The sequence below is a fragment of the Anopheles funestus genome, chromosome 2RL (assembly GCF_943734845.2).
Source record: "Anopheles funestus chromosome 2RL, idAnoFuneDA-416_04, whole genome shotgun sequence".
Classification (NCBI taxonomy): Eukaryota; Metazoa; Arthropoda; class Insecta; order Diptera; family Culicidae; genus Anopheles; species Anopheles funestus.
The window spans coordinates 80,786,723-80,810,775 of record NC_064598.1 but is presented as its reverse complement, the minus strand read 5'-3'; the positions used below and the strand labels follow the sequence as shown (position 1 = coordinate 80,810,775).

At 41.7% G+C, this 24,053-nt stretch overlaps 1 protein-coding gene across 5 annotated transcripts in view; it reads right to left on the bottom strand.

Moving 5' to 3' along the window:
- Window positions 1–2,149: 2,149 nt before the first annotated feature.
- Window positions 2,150–24,053, bottom strand: part of LOC125761952 (ATP-binding cassette sub-family C member Sur) — a 48,824-nt gene continuing 26,920 nt past the window's right edge. For 4 of the 5 annotated variants that reach the window (XM_049423570.1, XM_049423571.1, XM_049423569.1 and 1 more), the window contains exons 8-25: window positions 22,476–22,638; window positions 20,745–21,581; window positions 20,546–20,651; window positions 16,601–16,862; window positions 15,992–16,129; window positions 15,617–15,753; window positions 15,108–15,207; window positions 12,908–13,398; window positions 12,515–12,763; window positions 12,346–12,434; window positions 9,165–9,427; window positions 8,788–9,009; window positions 8,397–8,554; window positions 5,468–5,961; window positions 4,656–4,783; window positions 3,005–3,296; window positions 2,697–2,893; window positions 2,150–2,609 (exon numbers count right to left, since the gene is read on the bottom strand). In XM_049423570.1, the coding sequence (XP_049279527.1) occupies window positions 2,430–2,609; window positions 2,697–2,893; window positions 3,005–3,296; window positions 4,656–4,783; window positions 5,468–5,961; window positions 8,397–8,554; window positions 8,788–9,009; window positions 9,165–9,427; window positions 12,346–12,434; window positions 12,515–12,763; window positions 12,908–13,398; window positions 15,108–15,207; window positions 15,617–15,753; window positions 15,992–16,129; window positions 16,601–16,862; window positions 20,546–20,651; window positions 20,745–21,581; window positions 22,476–22,638 (4,506 nt within the window). In that variant the 3' untranslated portion in view covers window positions 2,150–2,429. The remainder of the gene's footprint in view (window positions 2,610–2,696; window positions 2,894–3,004; window positions 3,297–4,655; window positions 4,784–5,467; window positions 5,962–8,396; window positions 8,555–8,787; window positions 9,010–9,164; window positions 9,428–12,345; window positions 12,435–12,514; window positions 12,764–12,907; window positions 13,399–15,107; window positions 15,208–15,616; window positions 15,754–15,991; window positions 16,130–16,600; window positions 16,863–20,545; window positions 20,652–20,744; window positions 21,582–22,475; window positions 22,639–24,053) is intronic. The other variant, XM_049423573.1, reaches the window with a different exon arrangement.

Sequence of the window (24,053 nt, the reverse complement as noted above, 5' to 3'; positions counted from 1 at the left end):
AATAGCTCAATCTCGTTCGTTCACTACATCGTTGCAGTTGCATCTAAATTTCACCCAAAACCATACGACGTCGACGAACTAACGCTAACCGGTCCTCATATGGCTTAACCGTACTTGAAGTGAATATTTTATTAAGTGCATCGCGAAGCAAAAGGGGCTTGTCTGCACGGTACTGTACGTGTAACTTACCGTGTGGCGTATGCTTAAGTTCAGTGGTTTCTTTTTTCTTTTTGTATCAACCACAAACGGTACCTTCAAGTGTTTCGAGCTAGTAAAAAATGAACCTTTTGAACAAGATATAACTAATGTCGAATTGATTACGAAAACGAGAATATTTCATCCATTGTGAACAATATTACTTTAGACGTTAGAACGCTTTCATTCACTTTCATTCGAATTAAACTTCGTTCGCAACATTCCACAACCGCACTTAAATAGCAAGATAAATAATATTTCTGGATTTTTATTAGCCGTTTTTATTACAATTTTCTTTAGTAAAATAAATATTAATAATCTTCAAGGGACTTGTTTTCAAATTCAAATCGTTAGGTGTTGCACTACAAATTGCATACTATTAGGCGTATTGGAAGATGCCTCGAAGATAGACGCCCTTCTCCAATGATTTATTCTAGAGATGAGAATAACAACTCTTTTTAGTGAGCCAACTCAGAGTGAATGAGTCGTTATTAGGAGTCTGCTCGTTTAACGACTCATTTTTTTTAGTCATAAAAAACCCGGCATAAAGTTAAGGTTTGATCATTTTACTCACTCATGAGTGTAAGCATGTAGCCGTGGTTGCAAAAAGAGGAATTTACGTGAGTTGAAACGAAGAAGTGCGAGTGAGTTGAAACAAATAAGAATTTATTGAAATAAGTTTCTTTTCACTCAAAAAATGCTTTAAAGGAGAAAAGAATAAAAATAAATATAAAAATTTAAAAAAATCTATAAATTTGAAAATTTCCTAACACTATAGCATTAGCTTTTTTTAGATGGATTTTAATGCGAATTTGTTGAAATAAGTTTCTTTTCATTCAAAGAAGCTTAAATAAAAAAAAAGAATGAAAATGAATAAAAAAATAAAAAAATTCTATAAGTTTGAAAATTTCCTAAGGCCTTAGCACTTTTTTGGGAAATTAAGCAAAATTTATAAATTGATGTATTTTAATCCAAATTTGTTGAAATAAGTTTCTTTTTTTTCAATGCTTTAAATAAAAAAAGAATAAAAAATAATAACAAAATAAATAAAATTATGTAGATTTGAAAATCTCCTAAGGCTATACTCTTAGCTTATTTGAGTAATTTAGCAAAATTTTATAAGTTGGTGTATTTTTATGCGAATTTGTTGAAATAAGTTTCTTTTTACTCAAATAATGCTTTAAATAAAAAAAAAATAAAAAAAATAATAAAAACTATAAGTTTGAAATCTTTTAAGGCTATAGCCTTACCTTTTTTTGGCAAAGTTTGCAAAATTTAGAAATTTATCGATTTTAATGAGAATTTGTTGAAATAATTTTTTTTTTACTCAAATAATGCTTGAAATAAAAAAAAGAATAAAAAGGAATAGAAAAATTTAAAAAAAATCTATAAATTTACCAATCTCCTATGCAGAGGCGGATACCTTTTAATGTCCTTGTCGATCAGACTAGCCCGCTTGTTCGCTTATACAGGTTTGAAAGTTAGGAAAGATTCGCTAAAACTCCTCGTGGTGAGTGAACAAAACTCGTTCAATACAACGTTTCAACTCACTATCTCACTATTACTCACTTTGCACATCTCTAGTTTATTCAAACAAAAACAGTGTCACTGAATATTCCTCCAGGAGGAAGCAGTGGAGTAGAGTCAAAGCAGGGTTTATCCTTTTTTGTCACTTTATTTTCGCTAGTACCACCACGTCTGTCCGATACGATCGCTGGCAAAAAACTTACACTTCCGCCAGCCTTAACCGCTCACGCCACTCGTAAGCGCACTATCTCTTTCTCTCTCTAATGTCCCACTCCTGACAGCAGGATAGCTCTCTCCTGCCTCTTCCGTTTAGTACGGAACAGGCACATTTACGTCAAACATAAGTAATAGACTTAGAACAATTACTATAAAAGTAGATAATTACATGCATTCGGATAAAAATTAGCATTAACATATCCTAATTAAATTTCTGGTTATTTTTCGGGACAATGATTTATTAAAATAACATTTTAAGTATGTATCACTTTTTCACGACTTACAATCTTTCACGTTTAAAGGTTTCCTAGAATCGCACCAGTTACTCGCGTAAGGCAAACATTTGAAGGTATATTTGGTTAAGTAAATGTGATCATCTTTTATAAAACCTTTTAGGTGAGAATTAACGGACTACCATTCTCCATAAGTATCGACGTGGGTGAAGAACATCAATAATGCTTCCCCAACGTTCCCTTTCGAGCCACTGCTTTTCACCGCTCCTGTCCATCATCCTCCACTATCGAGTGCTGTTGGTGATCGGTCGCCTTCAGCATGGTGCCAAACTTGCTACCCACCGCGCTAGCCAACTGCCGGGGACATCCATCCTCCACGATACGACCTTGTTCCAACACCAGCACACGTTCGTAGTCAAACAGCGAATGAAGCCGATGCTATCGTAAGGTGTCCAAGAAGAAAGACGGAAACATTAATTGCAATTAAATACGTCCTATTCCCACTCAATAGCTTCCCATGCTTACCGCTATCGTGATCACCGTACGGCCCTTGAAAGCTTTCTTGGCTGCCTGCAGGACTAGCTTTTCCGTTTCCGTGTCGAGCGATGAAGTGGCCTCGTCCAGCACCAAACACACGGAACCGCGCAATATTGCCCGGGCAAGACAGAACAGTTGCCTTTGTCCACTGCTGAAGTAGTGCTTATCATCCGATATCTGCGTGTCTACGGATGTCGAAATGGATCAAACCGTGCACCATCGCATGTAAAGCAGAGATTGCATTAATTGCTACTGACGGGAAAATCTGATTCAGGGCAGCCTGATCCACTACATACCCAATCCATCCGGTAATGCTTTAACGACATTTTTCAGCTGTGCCAGCTCGAGACAGTTCCACAGCTCGAGGTCGGAAAAATGTCCCCTCGGGTCGAGGTTTTCCCGTACGCTACCACCGAACAGCATCACCTCCTGTGGGATGATCGATAGCCGTGACCGTAACTCATCCGTATGCAGCCCGGCAATGTCGACGTCATCAATCAGTATGCGACCCGCCGTTACCTCTAGCGCACCGAACAGTGCCAGTGCGAGTGATGATTTTCCACTGCCCGTACGTCCACAGATGCCAAGCTTAAAATTGCAAAACAAACAAAAAAACAAACAAAAAAAATCAGACAAAATAAAAACGAGATGGAACTAATTTAAACAGCGACACAACGCGAAATGGAAAACAATCGTTCGAATTGTCAAAATTGACAGTTGCCAAACACAATGGTAACGCGTTTACTACTGGAGCACTAAGCAAAACCCTGTCACAGTGTGAGTGTTTTTAGTTGCTCGTTAGCGTTTGGCAGCCTTGTCACAAATTTCCCATAACCTAACGCACCCACACACATTTTACCATGGGCCAGAACCAGGCTGAGTCGACCTCGTAACGAGGTGGATGCAAAGTAGTTTTTAATTTCAAGATTTGTCACCATCTTGCTCTATCTCTATCGCTCAGCACTGAGAGCAACGAGAATCTTGCATCTCGTACAGTGCACAAACTAATTCCTGGTCATCAATTTCGCACCCCGGATTGTACGGTGTTTGTGTTGCTGCTACCACAGCAAACGTTCCCGGTCACGATTGTTTCCGGTTCTATCGAGAACCGGTTCCGGTTGAATGTTTCCACAGAAGATGGGTGCAAAAACTCGCTCACCAAAGGATGGTATCGTATGAAAGTCATTTATTTACTATTTCTGTTTTGCATCGCTTTTGTTGCAGGAATTACTTCACCTCATGTGCGTCCGTACAACACGTTGGTATTCCGGGCCATTTTCATCGTATCCCTATCAGGCGAGGTTCGGGTTTTGACCGACCACTGGTACACAAACGAGAATGTTTAACTATTGCTTCTTCTGCTAAACATTTACCCGTAACCTAGGGATCGGAATGGAAGACGGCATCCCGTGATGGGCGAAGCAACGGTATTCAGACCACCGGTAGTCCATTAGCTTGTGACTATGGGGCAAACTTCAACTACCACTCATCCCTGGCGGGAATGAAGTAGTAGTAGTAGTAGTAGTAGTAGTAGTAGTACCGTTCACCCATCCACCCGCAATGGGTATCGTGAAGTCAACGGTTGGGAACTATCGGAACCATTCCATCCTTGCGACTGTGGCATACCAGGCGCGCTCTAGCGTTCTGGGTAATGTAAAAGTAGTCATTTAAATAATTAATTGTACAACGTTGTTGATGGTGTGGTGGATGGTGTACGATACAGCGAGCACGAAACGATACCACTTGGTAGAAGGAATGACGAACAGTGCCTTTGCTCCAACGGTTGTTCATCCGTTTCGTACGGATTTTCCACCCCCTTCGCGAGAACCCCAACAATGGTTCTTCACCTTCTGTTTAGTGTTGCCGGCAAGAGGAACGTAAAAACGGTCGGTGTTTAACACTGTCCTTTATTTATTTTTTTCTTGTTTATATTCCCTTTTCACTTACCCGTTGGCCTGCAGGGATTGTTAAATTCAAATTTGTGATTATGTTCTCCTTTTGATTTTCGTAGCGCAGCGAAACACCTTCGTACACGATGACACCCCTCAGTGGCCAGGATATTGGAACGCTCTTATCTAAAAAAGAAAAACGGTCGAAACAAAAGGTAATGGAAATGTAAAGTAAATGTGGAAGAAGCTTCCGTCAGTTGTTGAACCGGATCGAATGTTAAAAGTTGAATGATATTCCACGCTACTATCGACATGAAAAGGAATGACGCCTTTCAGCGTTTCAACCGTACAGCACATCTGATTCGAAGGAAGTAATCCAACCAGGACCGGGATTTTCCCCTGGCCACCTTCTCGTGGTTGCTTTTTCCCCCCTTCTGTTCGGGGTAACGCTCCGGTCATCAGTAAATATCTACATAAAACATGCAGCAAAGTGTAATGGTTACAGTGATTTGCTGTCTTCTTGTAGCAAATGTGTATTGAACTATTGCAGCTGATCCAAAACATTGATTGCGTGCAGGAAGTGTATGATGCTAGATGCTGAATGGTGTTCCACTTGGAAATGAAAGCAATCATGCGAAAGGCAATCGATAGACGGACAGCACAATTGTATCCCGATAGGTTAGGATGACCCTTTTGTCTCGTATACCGTACGTAAAACAGTCGATGCATGCCACAAGAGACAATAATTCATCAAAGATTAAACATTCGTTGAAACTCGGTATGTGTATTAATTTTTCCATCGTATACCTCCGGCACACAATCCGTACTGTGGAAATGGAATAAATTTTAATCCCACCCAAGGCTACTTACATGAAAAGGGTTCCACCGTACCGATTACGTCCGCTCTCGCAAGATGTTGTCCGCGCCCTTCCAACCGTCGCCGATGATGCACATCACCCTCGATGAAGGATTGTATCCGCTCGACCGCACCACCGTACATTTCCATCTCGGCGAACAGCTTTACGACCCAGTTCAGATAGATCGGTACCAACATCGCGTAGTTAACCGCCAGCCCGATCAGTGACGAGCTGGTGGATTGTGGTCGCAGACATGCCGTAATCAGTGCCGTCAGGATGGCCACAAACACGATGAGGGCACCGAGATAGTCGAGCGCGATACCGAGCCATCGATTGCTGCAGTTCAGTGCAATCTGTGCCACGTTGTTCGCCTCCATGCGCTTAAACAGTACCTCCATAAAGCGTGCTTCCTGACCGAAGGCGCGGATCGTCGTGACGCCCTCGATGGTTTCGGAAAAGTGCGCCAGCACCGGTGAATAGGTCATGCTTTCAATGCGCTGCAACTCTCTGTTTGAATGGAAATGGGTTTGAAGTTGAAAAACAAAACTGATTCTCCAGTTCATTGTGAAGCCAAAAAGACTTTAATTTCTTTCTCTTTTTTACGAGCTACAGATGATACGTGAACTTACTCGAATGTTATCCCCACAAGTACATCGAACCCTTCCCAGTTCATCAAAGTTAATTAAACTTTGCTCAAATTTTAGCTTTCAGCAATCCCACAACTGCTGAACACAACTCAGGAAAAAAAACCTTCTAGCAAGACCCAAGAAAAGAATACGCTTGATGTCGGAAATGCAGGGAAAAAAGCAACAAATAGACGATAAAAAAAAGCACACTAAACTTGTACAAACTTCAACTCGTCACTTCCTGGGGAAGGGGGCTAAAATTACAAAACGTCATAACGAACCCATGTCACCGTCGAACGCAGACACATCCGTAGCAAGTTTGCTGAACCTACTGATTTTCTTTTGGTAATTCTCGAATGGACTCGTCCCAACAGGGACGGCTGCATAAAGGCTGACTGTGGACAACCATCGAACATGTGTTCCGGTATGGGTACAGAACCGACCTGCCATAGATCATGTCCCGTAACATGTGGCAGTGTCCTAACGATACCACTTACGTCGTGTGTGTGTCTCTCTGTTCTGTGTGCTAAAAGTGCACACAAAGATAATCCCTGGCTGAGAGTTTTCTCGCTCTTACTATTTCCCCACACATGGACATGGATGCTATACGTATACACTGCAGCAGCTTTCCATTTCATTGAAGCATCGTTAGTGTCTTGCAGGCACCGCCCGACGACAAACCCAGTACCGGAAGGATTAAAGTTTAACTAATTTTTTTTAAAGAACAAGCTGAGAATAAGGTCACTACCGGGGTCTTGCCTTATCTGCGGGTATTTGGTGATGCAAAGCTTCCCTCCCCACTTGATATGGATCGTATGATTGAACCACAAGGCCCACACTGGATCCTCCCTAGTACCGGGAAGCATATCCCGAACAATCAAAATTGAGTCTGCAAATGCCAACGGTGAAGATATTCATACGCCGTAAACCACAATGTGCAAATTTATGCCAACTCAGCGGCAACCAATTCCCCGACTGTCAATTTCGTACCAACCAACGCCAGGCGACGTAATCAATTTCACCAAAGTTAAACAAGCTTTTGAGCCAGAAATTTGTATATCCCCATCCGCAATGGACTTGCACTTCGTGTGAACATTCGCTCCACAAATTATAAATCAACGACTCACACACACACACAAAACTTCACCCTTCACGTATGGGTGGAAGGAATGAAAAGAACGTGTGCATCAAAGTACATTTTCATGCACGTGTCCCATATGTGTTTCTCCTAGTGCCTTAGTTTAGATATTAGATAACTCTGCACCTTTCATTGCATTTCGAGTGTGCCGAAACTTTATCCCAACAGACTAGCTGGCTGGCTGGCTGGCTGGCTGGCGAGAAGTTCTTCTCAGCACAAAACTTCTCCCGAAACGAGCAAAAGGTTTGTGTTCTTGCTATATGGTTTCGTACCCTTTCCGGTCGTTTCCGGACAATGGTAAGATCCGTAACGGAATCCTTCCCGGTAATGGTAGTGCAGTGGCACCCCGACCCTCCGGGGAGGGCATAGTGCAACCCGTGACAAAGTATGGCATACCGTAAGTAAATGTTTCACATACGATAAATTGGTTGTCAACGGATGGGAAACTTCATTCGTCTGAATTCGTCCGTTTGTGCATCGTTTCGAGCTGAGCAAACAGAAACATATACACGCGACAAACACGATGCTGATTATAAAGTTACTGATAAGTGCCTGCAGATGCAGAGTACGCGCATACACGAAGGATTTGAAAGGTTAAAAGGTGTTATTGCTCCACCCGTAACGTGACATGTGGGACTGAGCGCCTAAAAGTATGCCAAATATTTTTTTAATGTCAATGTAATGCACCATTTACTTGATAGACTTAAGCTTAAAAGCTTGAAAGGTATGTAAGGCAATTCTGATTGCATACTTTTAGGCGCTACACACTCCTAGCGGGATCTAACGGAATAACGTCAAAAACGGACAAAAAGGAATTTTTAACCGTTTTATGTAAACTATTCAAAAAGGTATGTTTTCTAGGTACATTATCCAGTAAAGTGTAGCACTTTTGTGTTCATTTATGTCCGTGGAAAAAAAACATATTCCCATCGCAAACCATTACTTGTACACACACAAACGCAACTGTCTGGTCTCCCTTTACTTATACAGATAAATAACCCAGCATGAAGTTAAATTCTTCTGTGGGCAATACTTCCCACAGCAACAACAACGAAAAACGGCGAACGACTCATAGCCGGAAGGTGCAGTGTAATCCTAACGAGATGCTTGCCTACCATACCTCGCTACAAGACAACTCTATTCCCCGATGGTAGGGAAACGGGTTTCCTAATCCTTACCTGGACGATGCACGGTAGAATTTTTGCACCAAGTAGTAAATGCCACAAATTGGTATTGTTAACAGGATGAAATATGGCGTCACGACACTATTTATGAGTACGGCGCACAGGCAGAGCAGAATGAATTGTAGCAGCTTTTGACTTGTTGCAGCGATTTTCTGTGAATAGTTAAATGAAGATAAAAGAGACGAAAGAGAGAGAGAGAGAGAGAAAGAGAGAGAGAGAGTGAGACACTGTTAGTACCAGCAGATTGAGTCGTTCTTTGAAGTGGCTGAAGCAATTGCACGAGGAATGCATCCAATGGAAGAAGCAACCGAGCGCTGATTTATGGATCAATTTGCAAACCTTTGCCAAATGCATGGTGCTTTGCTATTGCTTTGACCAACCTTACCTTATCCACCACGGCTACATCGATGCTGAGCCGATTCATGATACGGCCCAAGGGTACCGATTGGAAGAAATGGATGGAATTCTGAAGCACCGATGCAATCAGCTCCCGATGTAACCGCCTCCGTGCATTACTGCCCGCACGCTGACCGGCCGGTACGGAGATAGCCGCCAGGACGATACACACGGCCGACAGTGCGACGTACGCGTGGAAATGGCGCTGTATCTGTGTGTGTTACACCGGAAAGAAAGAACAATCCATTACCACACCTGCTGACGGGCGACGACGTTCGTGGTGACATTGGTATGCAAATCGGGAGTCAAATTTAGTGCCGGTGCACGGTGCACCGATTACAGCTCATCCCACACGAATGCCTTTACCTCGATCGGTTTCGTTGCTAAGCCATCGGCAATATTTGCTGCCACGGTGGTTGATACGGTGGACGTTTGATCGGTCCATTCCTGCAGCCAGAAGTCGGTGTACACTTTAAGAGTTTGCTGGGCCAAAGCGCTCAGAAAGAAGATGGCCACCATCCGTGGACCGCACGATATCAGATACAGCCAGTACATACGTGTCGGAATGCGGCCGTACTTGCGTTCGTCGTCGTAGATCAATCGATTGGACACTTCGGCTTCACCACAATCTGTAACCGGGATGGACGAAAAATGGCAGCAGAGGGTGATCAGTCTTTGGGCGATATTTGATCTTAAATTATTTGGGAATGTAATTTCGGTAAGTTGTACAATTTAAACTTACAAAATAGATGAATTTAATATAGTTCTAAGCAATGATACTATTGTTTAAGTATATGAGAATACATCTATTCTTCTTAAACAACAGAAAAATTGCGGTCATTGACTGCTTTTAGTTTCATAAATAACATAATACACAGTTTGAGCACGACCAAGTTCTTCTTTACGGAAAAAATCATACACACACAGTACAGCATCCTTTCTTTCAACTAAAACACTCTTAGCACAAATGCTCTTGATTCGCGAATTATATTATCGTCCCGCTGCTTCACATCACCAAAAAGCGTCTCACATTTGTCTAGCAGATTCAACAATGTCATTCGCTTAAATGCTGCATTGGAGAGCGTAAATCTGGTGGTAATTTTCTGTCGCATACTTTATTCTATTTGTGCTCTAAATTTCCCAGACTGTCAATGGGGAAGCTTATAGAAAGAAAAAAAAACACGTACATACATAGAAATCTCCAAACCGTACTTGCGTGCTCACTGCTCCGACAACTTGGTGACGTTCCAATTTATGATGCAATCGCGTACACTCAGCGACCCCACAATGACCCCGCATGCTCGCACATCAGCTTGTGAACGCTTGCATCGCATAATGCACGATTATGCTAAAGCACTCTATCGCTCGGATAGCAGTCGCGACGGCCAGATTGGCGAGCAAACCGAACATTTCCGTTTGCATTTTATTTTCACATCGTTTTTTATTTTTTTTTTGTTCATCTCCTTTAGCGGTCGCGCACTATTCCCTCAATGCATCGCATGCCAGCGAGGAATCGAGGCATGTCAAAATCGGATTATTGAACGTTACACTTTCTTCACCCTTTCCGTAACCACCAAAAACCGAGGCATTTCGGATTTCGATTCCTCTTCTACGAACAGCGACGAAAGCGCGTACCATTTTCCCTAACCTTCCACCAAGCGACAAAGCTAATCCCGCGGAAATCAACTTCAAGATCGTCAAACTGTACGCCGACAACCGACAGGAGAATGAAAAAAAAATACCACCCCTCAATCTGCAGTTTAAACCACATCCGGAATGCATAATCGATAAAATCCTACTGCCAAGTCGCTTCCGCTACTGGTGGGGCTTTAGCGAATCGAAATCCTGAGCGGCACAAGTGGCACTTGTACGCGCTTCAAGTGGAATGTCTTGTGAAGCACGCAAATCGTTGAATGCATGCCAACGCAAGAATGGCAGCAGAAGGTGACCAAATAGAGAGAGAGAAAAAAAAAACGCTCCACTCCGGCACTAACCGCATGACGCTTTTCGTACACTGCTGGAAGTCTGTCAATGAAGTAAATCGGTTGCAAAACTAAATGCTTTAAGAAGGCACATTCTGTCATTCTACGGTGCGGGGGGTTTCATATTCATTGCTTGTAATGTAATTACACACCCGGCGCTTCTGTTTCGAACGATAGGAGTCTCGTATGCATTCCTTTGCTTTTACATTGTTTGTCATTTGTACTTCGGTTCTAGCGCATGAAAAAAAGCTTCCTATTTAGCATGCTTGAAGTATATTCAAAACAATGGCGACTTCGGTTAACGACCTCAAGAAGCTCGCTGTTTCTTCAAAAACGCATTACTAAATTTTTAACGAGCAAAACAGTTTGGTGATTGATTACTTAGTTGAATCTTGCCTACGTGCGCCTAAAAGTATGCAAGATATTTTTACAACCCGGAACTCATCCTTTCAGAGCTTGGTGATTTCGGTATACGTCAAGACAGGTCAAGGAATCTTTCTATTACCCCTTTACCGGTACAATATTTTATATTTTTCATCATTTTTGCTGAAAGATGCGTTTTTCGTGTTAAATTCGGTATGCGATTTCTCACCATATTTTATGGTCAAATAAGGTTAAAAAATAAGCAAGTTAAAACCGCCATCTTCCGAAATCTAAAATCGTACAATGATTTTCAATTCACACAAATACACATAAACCAGCTTTTAACATGTACTTAGGAAGTATCTCGTGACAGTCAAGCAGTTTGTTGATCCAGAGGGACCGCTCTAGCACTCGATTGAGTTAGACCACAGACTGGATAAGAAATCCTCGTATGACATTTACATATCAATTCATTGAATTTTAATTTGAATTGTTCCGTTGTCTCTTTCGCAAGAAAGATTCACTCTACTTCAATGGAAGTGAAGTTAAACCAACAAAAAAAGAATAAACAGTTTAGAAATTGCATACCTTTAAGCTTTGTGAACCTGAAATTCAGTGCAACAATTTATACCTTTGCTAAGAATTTATTATATTCATTAAAAATATTTTCTTAACCGAGTATGCCCAGGATAAGGTAAAATACAAGGAGGAAATACCTTAAGAAAAATGTACTTTTTCAGCTTCGGAGGCTGACAATACGGCCGAAGCCGTAACCATTAATTATAAATAAAGAAATAAAATAAAAATATTTTCTTTTGGGGCGGCCCGGTGTTGTATGTGATAAACGGCTCCGGCCCCCACACGGCAGGACTGGGGGTCAAATCCCATCCGGACCGTCTCCCCGGAGCATGGACTGACTATCCTGCTACGTGGTAAAATAAGTCTTGATACAGGCCAGGCCGTTCTAACTGAGCAAAAAAAAAGTATTTTCGATCAAAATTCAGTTCCGAATTTAGAATGAAGTATTATGTTGTTATATACATAACTTGTAATACTTCACATCGCAACCAGACTTTATATACCATTCATTTCCATTATCTACTATCAGTAAATAGTTTCATATCAATATGCCATGCACGCGCAAAACCACTATCAGACCAGATCTTACATTCTCTCATGTTGTAAAGTTCGCACTCACTTACCAACGGAAGATTCCTCCGTGTCCTCGCTACGACGCGATATCGTCGAAAGTAATCGTTTGATCGAATGATGCCGTTCCTTCGGAATGCTTCTGCAGAAGAGAGAAAAGATGGAGAAGAAACACATTGAAACGCAACGCACCGTTAAGCCAGGACATCCACAACAACGCACACCAACTTTAGTGAACTGGTCTTCCGTGATGACTTCCGTGAGCCACGCTCCACCCGGCTAAACTCGGTTGGGTTTGAAAAGCGACGGCCTCGAAGTGACATCCTTCGCAGGAATTCTGGAATGCGGAATCCGATGGAGCTACGCTTCAAATCGTCACAACTATTTCTGGCCTCATTCTGTCCGGGCACACCTGTGCGGTTCGGCCCAATATCATCTCCTGCTCCCATGTCGTCCATAATGTCTAGAATTCTGGGAAGTATACACAATAAAAAAAACATCGAAACACACACACACACATAGAATATGAGCATCCGAGTGAGACTTGAAAGAATTCCCACGATGCGTTGGGCGTATAAAAATCCATCCCACAGTAAATACCGTCCGCATCCATACCTTCGCTGACCGGGCAAGGACGATGGTCCGGATGCAGTGGAAACCAACTGTCCCGGATGAAGCTCGCAGCCATCGTTCGGCCGTATCCGGTATAGCCGATCGTCACCCGTACAAGCGGTGGAACTCGTGGTCAGTGTGGTTGGGAATGAAATGTGACGCACCACAACCGCAGGCTGCCGTTGCCGTTGCTGGTTCGCCGTGCTGGTCGTTGCGTTGCTTCCGGTGGTGGAAGTACCCAGCTGTAGTGACAACGCACGAAACACACTCTGATGTCCGGTGCCGGATGGATCGAAGGATCCGAGCGGTTCCGGGCGGCGCAGCACTACGGCCGACGAGGGCGGTGAATCCTTTCGCAGCCGGTTGGAGAAGTGTCTGCGCAGAGCAACGTTCGGTTCGTGACAGTCTTCGATCGGTAGTGGAAAATCATGAGCTGAGAAGCGAGAACCAAACAGGGCTCGGTTGGTCATCATACGGGGAAAGTAGAACGTACGCTGAAGATGAAAAAAGGAAAGCAATGTAAAGGAAAGGATGAAATTTTATGAACCAAGTTAAGAACAGAAATTAAATTTTAATTCCTTGGTGAATGGAGAAAGAATTCAGAAGCTTTTATAACGAAACTATTAATTCATGTCTAACTAATTCAAACTAACAAAATGTTACTTATTACTATTACTTGATAATAATCTCTATCTAACCTTGATCTAATACTTGGTTGGAATTTAGTTTATACCAAATTAGAAGGCGTCATAAGCCTCATTTTCTCATTTATTTACATTTTGAGTGTATCTCAGAAATTACTTGTGTGAACTAAAGACTATACTAAGAAAATATTAGAACCTACTACAACATAATCCCCTTACAAAAAAGCGTTTCAAGTTCTTGGAAACAAACATATCAAATGGTTTTGCTGTGCGAAACTCACAAGACTGGAAAGAAACATCTTATACTAAGGTAAACCACAGCATCACTTTCAAACTTTTCAAGCCAGCATCTTCCAACATTTAGTCACCCTGTCGGATGGTCAAGCTTGACGAACAATTATGAAATCTTACCTGGCCAGCCGAAAAATTGCGATTATATTTCGACTCCCAAAAAGGGAGGAAACAACAACAATGCCACAACATATCTTCCATTGGGCGGGTTCTTCCGACCGAAGACCACCGAATCCACTAAAATCTCCCAAAAATGGAACTCACTCTTGGGAATTCTTGTTTCCCGAAGGAGCACAATAAAACTTTCTATCCGGATCGAGGAGGAATCTCGCTTACCAAGGTCCACTGGTAGACGATTTTCCCGCCCAACCGATTCTGAGTCCCGATTTAGACCCAATGTTACCGACATTCCGAAGGTTAATCGGTTGGCGTTTAGAAGCAAGGCAAGCATAAGAACTTTTCTTCAAACGGAAAACCATTTGCAAAAAGGGAAACGAGCGTATACAAGGGGGGAAAGAAACCAAACTTTTCACAGCTCAAAAGTTTTCCATCCACCAGACCCGCACGGCTCAGCAACTTATCTCTTTATTTCTTTTCGGTTGAGCATATTAATTTGCCATTCCCATCGTGCCGGGGTAGGGAACCTTGATTTGGATGGGCGTATGTATTGGGTATCTTCCACTTCCCCCCTTTTTTTCTTGCACAAGTTCCTCAATCGAAGCGATTGGTTTGATGGTGGCCGGTTTAGATTCAGATTGGGAAAAGAAAAAAAAAGTTAACTTCACTGCTAAATGAACATTCTCGAAACTTTTCATTCGGGCAGTGGCTGTGAAATGTACAAAACTTTCCAATAATCATCCGCTCTCGCTAGGGTGGTTCGATGCGGCACAAAAACATAATCAAACGAAACGGACGATTATTTGGTTGAATGAAGTGAACGAACCATTGATATTCGATGGGATGAAAACTCCCGAGTGGTAGGTATTTGGAAAAAATGCTATGACGCAAGCAAATATTTTGTTCGTGATATATTCAAATTATTATAAATTTTATCATCTCTAGTAGTTTATACAAAATAATGCTCCCATTAGTGTGAAAATAGTATTCCTGAATCACAAAACTTATTTTGTCTCCAGAATTGCATAAATTTAGGCGTCTCGTCTTTTGAGCTATTCATTTAATTAGCAAATCGATTTATAAAAACGTTTACAAAACGATATACTAAACCAATAAATACTTCATTAAATTACTATATCCACCACACTTACCTCCATGAAGTCATTCTCCTCGGAAACATGATTTCGCTGGAAGCTGATGCGTGAGATGTTTTTGAACAACTTCCATCGTTCGCGAGCCGTCCTTCCCGGGCTTACGATGGATTTCGATTGAACACATCACATCACAGTTTGTGGCCGGAACAACCATATTGAAGCACGAGCGAAAAAGATACGAAAAAGAAAGGATCATTAACCACAGACCACCGGTAATCGTTTGCTACACTCCTTCGTTTGTAGCTCGTCCAAGCGAAAGACTTGCGACCTGAAGCAATCGTCAACAAAACTGCACTCTTGTTGCGCATGGAATTTGGACGGAAACGGTACTCGAAAAAAAAAAAGAAATGAATCCCAGAACGTGTATGTTGGGACGTTTCCCCCACGACGGTTGCCAAATACCGATGCAAAACGGCAAATGCTACCCGGTCGACTGCAACTGGTGGTGCGAGACTCTAGTGACGGTCGCGGCAGCCGATTTGCTGCGAAATAGTTCTTCTAATTACCTCGATTGTGCTTCGCTCGACTGTTGCTGCTCCTTCGCTATAATTGCATTCCACTCCCGCAGGATGTGCGGATAATTGTTCTCGATTTCCGTCAGTGAACCTGTTGCACTGACCGATCCACCTTCCATTACCACGATCTGCCACGCGTTTTGCACCGTTGCATGTTGTTCAATCATTCGTCCACATCCCGAAACCCGAGCGTAAAGTTGTGGATGATAAAGAAGCGAAGAAGGACAAGCAAGGGATGGTAGCGAGAAAAAAGAAACAAACCAAGAAACCAGAAAGCCATTAAATGTCCTGCTGTGGAACGGAACACACTAAGTCCCAGTTTTCCCGGGATCAGTCCATCAGTCCATCTGGATCGGTTTGACTTACATTGTCGGCTCGATGTACCAGCTGCACCTTCTGTGTGACCAGAATGATGGTTCGCTTTTGGTGTGCCAGCATCCGGTGGACACCGTTCTCGAAAACGTCCATTGCAACCTCGTTGTCCAGGGCGGACAGTGGATCATCCTGGGAAAGTAAAACAAATACAACAGCAAGGGTTTAGCGCAGACGGCGAAAATGATTGAGCATTCGTTTTTTTAGAGTTTAAAAAAAATGTTCAAAAAAATAAAACAACTAGAAGAACACGAAAATTATCATTTAAATAAAATAGTCTTAATATTATAAAATAAAACAAAAATACAAAAACTCACCAAAGGTCATTAAGAGAATAGCTATCTCATTTTATATAAAAACTAAACGAAAACTTCAAGAAAAAACTTCAAATTAAAACAAAACACATGCAAAAATAAAAAGAAAATCAACAACAAAAATTATATGGTAAACCATAGTACAAAACGTATATAAAACATACAAAAAAGTATATAAAACATGCAAAATGAAAAAAAAGAAAATAACGTTTAACAAATATTCTTTTGACTTTCGTACGTACACAATGGCGAAATAAATCAAACGTTCACTCGCGCTATTCGCACTTACCAAAATTACCACATTGGCCGACGAGTAGAGGGCACGGGCGATGGCGATACGTTGCCGCTGACCACCGGACAGTTTGAGGCCACGTTCGCCAATTTCCGTTCCATCGCCGGCAGGCATCAGGTCGAGGTCCGGCTTGAGTGCACATGCCCGCATTACCCGTTCGTACCGTTTCGGCCGGAAGCTTTCCCCGAACAGTACGTTCTCCCTGATGGTAGCATTCTGTAGCCACGGTTTCTGCGGTACGTACGCAATCGATGAGTATCTGCAAGCAAAGCGGAGCAAAGTGCAGCGAAAAAAAAAATAAACGAACCATGACAACGGTTTCGGTCGAATGGCAGTTGAAGTTAGTTACCCTTGTCTGTGGACACGAAATCAAAAAAAAACGAACAACAACACATAAACGATACATCCTTTTATTGGACACCCACCGGCAGAAAACGATTCGACCCGTACCAAGGACCTGCGACCTGAGGTTCGACTGCTTTCGACAGGTTGACTTAGTGCTGTAGTCAATTGTGAAAACAAATCGTACACACCCAATTACGGTCTGCCACTGCAACGGAATGGATCTCTCAATCAATGGTTTCGTTGCATATCCGTTGCATGGATACAAATGTCTACACGGGTCAGTGCATGTAGAAAGTTGAATATATTTAGCTGAACTCCTATTTCTTGCATGTTTTATATGGAGCTGTAGTTCTATTTTAATGTACATGTAGCTCTATTTTTTATGCTGTAGCTAATCATTGACTTTTTAATTTTTTTAGAGCTAGAACATAGAAATGTTTAAGAAACAAATACACTCTTCAACATATCATTGCATCTTCTTCCATAATACGATCATCTAAACAATATTTCAACACAAACCGACCTGTATGCACCCAAGCAATTGTATCGCTTAACCAGTTCTCAGTCTGCAGTATGTTTGCTTTTTGAAAAAAAACTCCCATCCTAAGCGACGGTGGAAAGAGAAATCGAATCAAACGTGCAAACAATTCTACTAGCCCGAGGCCTGCACTGAGTACGACATGACACTAAAAACGTTATCCTCTTCGCCACTTCATCTATTTCATTTGCTCAACCCAAAACGTTCAGTAGCAAAACCGAACGACAAATGGCATTTGTGCCAACGATGAAAGCAATACTCGAAGGCGTAGAAAAACTCACAGAACGCACAGAATTCGATTAACGGTCGGTTTTAACCTTGCCAACCGGTGGGGTGCAATTCGTTGTGCAAGCGATCTGATCGCTGTAGCGCTTCCTAACATGTTCTGCAATCGACTGAAAATCACTGATTGTTGTGCACTTGATTAAATGTTTTTATTTGCTGTCAAAGTGTTATTCCGTGCAGTGAGTAAGATTTGTCATATTTTTCTTTTGTATTTTGTTTTCGCTAAGTAATTGAAAAGTTTAAGGGTTTGCTATATACTAACGCAAGGATGGAAAATACAAAAAGAAATCATATTCTCAATAACAAATCCTTCGAGATCGAGATCGAGAATCGAGATAATTTTCCTGGTTAAATCTCTTTCGAAAAGATCTAAACTATCTAATCTAATCTAATCTGATCTAAATCTAAAAACAGGTCTCCGTTGCAATTTAAAGTAAAGTAAGTACTATTAACAAAAAATATTAATACTTAAATGTACTTTTTCGTTAAAAATCAATCATCATTACGTTGTGTTAAGTGATGCACAGCTTTAATATAATTGAGCAAAGAAAAATTACCAGTAACAAAAAAATTCTTGCATCACACTTTACCCCTCAAACATTCTCATTCTCAGTCTCTCATTCACGTACAGGGTTTAACATCAATCTAAAACAAATCCGAATTACAATAAAACCAATTTAACGCTCGTAAAGCATCTGTTGTGGTCCAAAAAACCCGACTCATAAAGTTCATCCATCCAATGAAGCATCACGATTATTGCATTGGTTGATCAGGCGCATACATCACGAACTCAAGAGCACATCATAATTTGCTGACTGCTCGTGTCCTTTCCTTTTTTTTTGGTTTGGTTACCACCAAAACGAACTTTATGCCAAACAGTTACAGCATTGTTGTAGTTGTTGCTTATTTCATTCTTGCATTTTCGAAGCTCTTTCGCCAATAGCGAGTACTATCATTTTAATTTAAGCTATCCCCCCAAAAAAAGCTCTCCATCCATTGCTTCACATTCTACTATCGCTTCGGACGCGATTTGCAAAGGCATCAAACTATTCCGATAAAATAGCATTAATGTCAGTGGCCCACGACGGTACGCCGAAATCACATCCACCTACACCGGGAAAAAGTATGCCATAAAATTTCGGGAAAATCGTTTGCCATCCACCTACCCCCGGGGGTAAACCCTGGTACCTTAATGCAACAAGGCGAAAAAAAAAAATCGGCACGAATCGTTCTACACCTCGTTGCAATAAATATGGACCAAAAAAGGAAAACTTCAAGGTATGGACACCGGTAAAGCTACGGGTACAGGGCACGTTTGGCTTCCATCCGGTACACAATCCTCCATTATTTATGCTCACCGGACCTTCCCCTTCCGAGTCCGGGATTTCGATGAATTGATTTTCCGACGAATTTATTGGCTTAACTTTTATTTATACATCCGCTTTAGTTGTCTACTTGTATGAAACAGAAAAAAACTCGCCCCATTCCGTTTGTTTTTTTTTTTTTTTGTTACGTTCAAATAGGTCACTCAACTGATATGAAAGGTAAAGGGTTTGTTTATGCATACTTCTACAGCTTTTCGAGATCAGCATAAAGTGTTGAGTAAGCTGGCGTGTGAATTTATTGCTTTTTTCTTTTAAAAAAAGGAAGAAAATACAATAATAGAAGCTGATTTTAATGATACCTTTCCTAATCAGAACTTCTTTTTACATAAAATTACAGCAAAATTGTATGCAAACCACATAACTTTTATACATTCGTTATTACCTGTAGTCCGCTACCCATATGCAAGGATAATTTTATTCAAAACAGTTTTCGATTTTTTTTCTGAATCCGTCATCCATAACTATTCAGAACTAAACACACTAATATATCAAAATTAACTAAATTAGATTTAAAAAAGGTTACATAATGCAGATGAGATAAATTGTCATAACGAGAGATTTCCCGAATAATTGATCATCTTGAAATTAAATCAAATCAAAACGCTTATCGATTCCATATCCGCTCTGACATTATTTCGACAGAACTTTTACGCTGCAATCAAAAACAGGATCCCTTTAATTTATCGCGTAAGTGAATTTACATGTTGATTGATTATCTGTCCCATCGCAGTTTGTGGAACAAAACATTTCCAGCAGCAAAATAAATTTAACCCAATGGCACTGTGCAAACCCAAAAACACCCAAAAGCCGTGTTGCCAAAAAAGGTAAGACTTAGTGTTTTAGAAATATTTATCACAACCTTCTTTTATTTTTTTTTTGCATGATGTCGCATTCTTTCAATGATTTCTAGCCTTAACTCTAACCCTTAAGTGCCATTTGTAACCCTTCCAAATTCGCTTTGTTGGGACAATTTTCCCCCCATTTCTTCTTCTGGCGCACCCACCGAATGGATACAAATTTGCAAAAACCGGCAACACAAATTCCCTCATGCCGAAGAAAGCGATCCGGTTGCCTGGTCGGGATAATCCCTGTTTACTTCCGACCGAACGGGTTTCGCTTGCGAGCTGCCAAACAAGAAAAAAAAACTGTCGGTGGGTGCTAATCCGAAGTGAAAATCCGCTCCTAATAATCAGCCGATTGTCATACGCGGGCGGGATGCGCCGTTTTGAATCTGCTCGGTTCTTTCTTCCGGGCGGTTTACATCCATCTTTTTTGTCTCTACAACGCTAAATCATCATTCATGCTTGATAAAAAGGCACCGCTTTCGGGCGGAAAGATTAGCAGTAACCACATACAAGAAAAGGAGAGAAAAAAACAAGCCGAACTTACTTATTCCAGATCAGTTCGCCGGAAAGATGATTTATCTCCTTGAGCAGTGCTGCCAACAGGGACGATTTGCCACTACCGCTACGTCCAACGATGACGGTCAGCTTAGCTAATAAAAAGGAAAAGCATCAAAAGGGGAGAGAGAGAAAGATAGTCGACTTAATTTCACATTCCATGTTCGACAGCTTCCGGCCGGGCTCACCTTTCGGCACGGTCAGCTGCTCGATGTAGAGCGAGTAGTGAGTAGCGCTTTCGGTACCAACCGTGCCGGTCCACCGGAAGCGAGCATCCTTAAGAAACACAGCCGCATGGTCAGGCAGCCCGAATCGCATCTCCCTTGCCAGGTGCTTCTGCTTCTGGCGACACTTCTCCAGCCGTGCACTGACCGACAGCTGGCTGTTCTTCTTCAACTTCACCCGTGGGCTCGGGGCCGTCTTTTGGTACTTTGCCGGCCGTTGCCGTCCGACCTGTCCGACCCGATCCGTTACAGCCGGTTCCACCTGATCGGACCTAATCGACCGGCCCGAACTCATGGATGACTGCTGGCTGCAGCTTTTCCCACCGACTTCCGGTGAACGACCATTGTCAGCAGCTTTCCGCTCGGTTTGCGGCGAACCGGTGACATTATCGGGCAATTTAACGCGTTCACCTTCGTCGGTGGCGGGTGCTGCAGGGACCACCGGTGCATCCGTGTGTTGCGCCTCATCGCCACCGTCTGTCGTGTCACCGGCTTCATCCATATCCAGTGAGGCATCACTTTTGCTAAGAATTCGCGCCATCGTACGTATACCTTCGAGTGAACCACGTTCAACCTCCGGCTGGCCGAAGAATGCTTCCAGCCGTGTTGTGCTCACAATGGCGGACAGTGTGATCGGGATCGTAATGGGGAAGATAAATAGTGGCACCGTGAGCTGATTGAAGAGGGCCAAAGATGCAAATAGCCGACCAGCCGTCAACTCGATCGGGTTGTTTTCGAGAGCGAGAAAGACCGCTATCGTTACGATGGTAATTAGCACCGAGGAAATGTGTGTGAGTAGCACTGAAAATGGAAAATCGATGAAAATGGCAAAGACAGTGGTTATATGGAAATGTAATGTTCATAAAACCATCTTTCATGATGGAGCAGTAAATATAAAACAATTTTATAATTATTACCTCAAAAAGGTTAATAATAAATGAACATTTTATATAAATTGCCAAAATATGAAAATGTTACAATATATATGAAATAGCATCATAGAAAAGAAATCACTTTCCAGGAACCGGTTTCCACATCGGACATTCTATCGACTCACACCGACACACCACTTGAAAGCTTTCATATATTTCAATCAAAATGACACCTCACTGTCGGTATAACGTGTTCTTGGAACGTACCACAACATTTCTGTAAGCACTTGTTACATTGTAACTAAAGGAAACATTTTATGTTGAAAAAAAATCCTGCACCAGATTATAACAATAAAGCTATTTGCTTGCAGCAACAATATTGCTGTGAAAAATGTGGTTTTATATTTTCCTGGAACTGTGTTGGACCAACAAACCATTCAAGTCGTTTGAAAAAAAAAATTAAAAATAAATTTTTGCATTGGGTTGAATTTGAAATTTCAAACTTTCTACATAGGTACTTATTTATTTTCTCTGCACGTGAGGCGTCTCCCTAAAATTAAATGATCTTTCTTTATTGTTTCTTTTCAATCATGTATGATAAATGTTGCATAAAGAAGAAAGTACAATTCCCCTTTCTATGGTGAAAGCTTGTTTTTCTTCATTGCATTAACGAAAAAAAACAACCCCACTACACTAGAGTAAATCTCATCCCTCACTGATCGTACTGATAAAACACATCAACCTTCACTAAGCTCACTATTCATTACCGTACGGGCAACCGATTCTCCCGTCTGCAGGATGGTGCACATTTCGTACTACTTACTCATTAATGTCCAGTAGATTGAGTCCAGGTCGAGATGGCGTAGCTCCTGCTGGCGGGCTTGTGAAATTTTATCATTGAATACACTCTCCCATGCGTTCAGTTTAATTAATTTTATACCCAGCAGTACCTCGTTGATACGCCGCAACCGCTCGTCGGTACATTCCTGTATCCGGGGTCGGTAGAAACAAAGCGAGGGATGTGTAAAGAAAAATCAGAGTTGAAAATGCACAGAGCTTCGAACGAAACTGAATAGGAGAAAACTGCTGCCGTTAATGCTGATTTTGAATGCTGATGCACCTTGATAGTGTTGCAGCAGGGATATTTCAAGCTTGCAAAAGCAGCAGCAAGGGAATGCCAATGGAATGGGCGGTTTGTTACGCCAGACTGGCGCACAAAAGAGTTCACCCTTCTAGCATACAATCTGGACGAATGGTTGAAAGACGAATTTTTACTGAAATGATACGGTGACGAATGTTTTTTGTATGTAGAGGCACGGATGGCAAAATATCGTTAAATCCAGAGTATCCAGAAATCCAGGAAAAGCACACAGGAAACTGGGGAGTGTAATTGTGACAATGGTGACCGTCACATCGAAAAGAATTTAATTCGTCCCGGGATTTCTTTGCACGAGATTTTTTCTTTCAAAAACATACATTGGAAAAGTGTTGAAAAGGTTAATCGATTCAATCTAGTGAATGACCAAAGAGAGGATAAAAGCTTTAACGAACGAAAAACGATATTCATGCTTGTCAGGGTGAAATGAATTAAATTTCGAGGAAAACTTTTAACCATTTTACTAGAAAGAGATTTTACTTCTTCAAAAACATAATGAACAGACATCAATTATTCGGCGAAAAATGTCCAACATTTATATCTATCAAAGAGTTTAGTTTGCAATGCACCTATACGGCCCAGTAAAAGTCCTAATCTTGACAACAGTGGAGCTCTCTCTGTTTTTAAACGTATTTATACTAACTAGTGATAGGTAAATTCGATAAAAAAACGGAATCACTTCGGAATGACTTCATCTATTTTGAAAGCGACTTCGGAAGGATGGTACAATATTCCGAGTAGTCCGAGCCGTCCGGGACCTCTAGTTGGCAGCCGGAGCCGTCGGAGTCGTCCGGAGCCGCTAGTCGGCAGGCGAAACCATCGGAGCCGTCGGAACCATCCGGAGTCGTTAGTCGGCAGCCGGAACCATCCGGAACACATGTGGGTGCGATTCCGAGAACGCATCACTAGTACTAACGATGAAAAAATAGATACGTCTTGACATAGAGATAGCTCCTCCTACACTCGGAAAAAAGCTCACCAAACAAGAACGTGTTAATAAAATTAAAATGTCAAAAGTGAAATGTCTATAGACATTAAAGCTCAACAACAAAAGAAATTGAAATGTTTTTTTAAATTACACGAATGGCACTTTTCTCTGGTTCCCAGCTTTGCGGTACCATTTGTACATTTCCATCCATTTTAAATCCTCCATTGTTTACAAATAAAAACAACCGTAAAAATCAATACACAACCAAATCGTGTTTGTATTAATGCTTAAACAGGCTTTACATACGAAATCGTGTC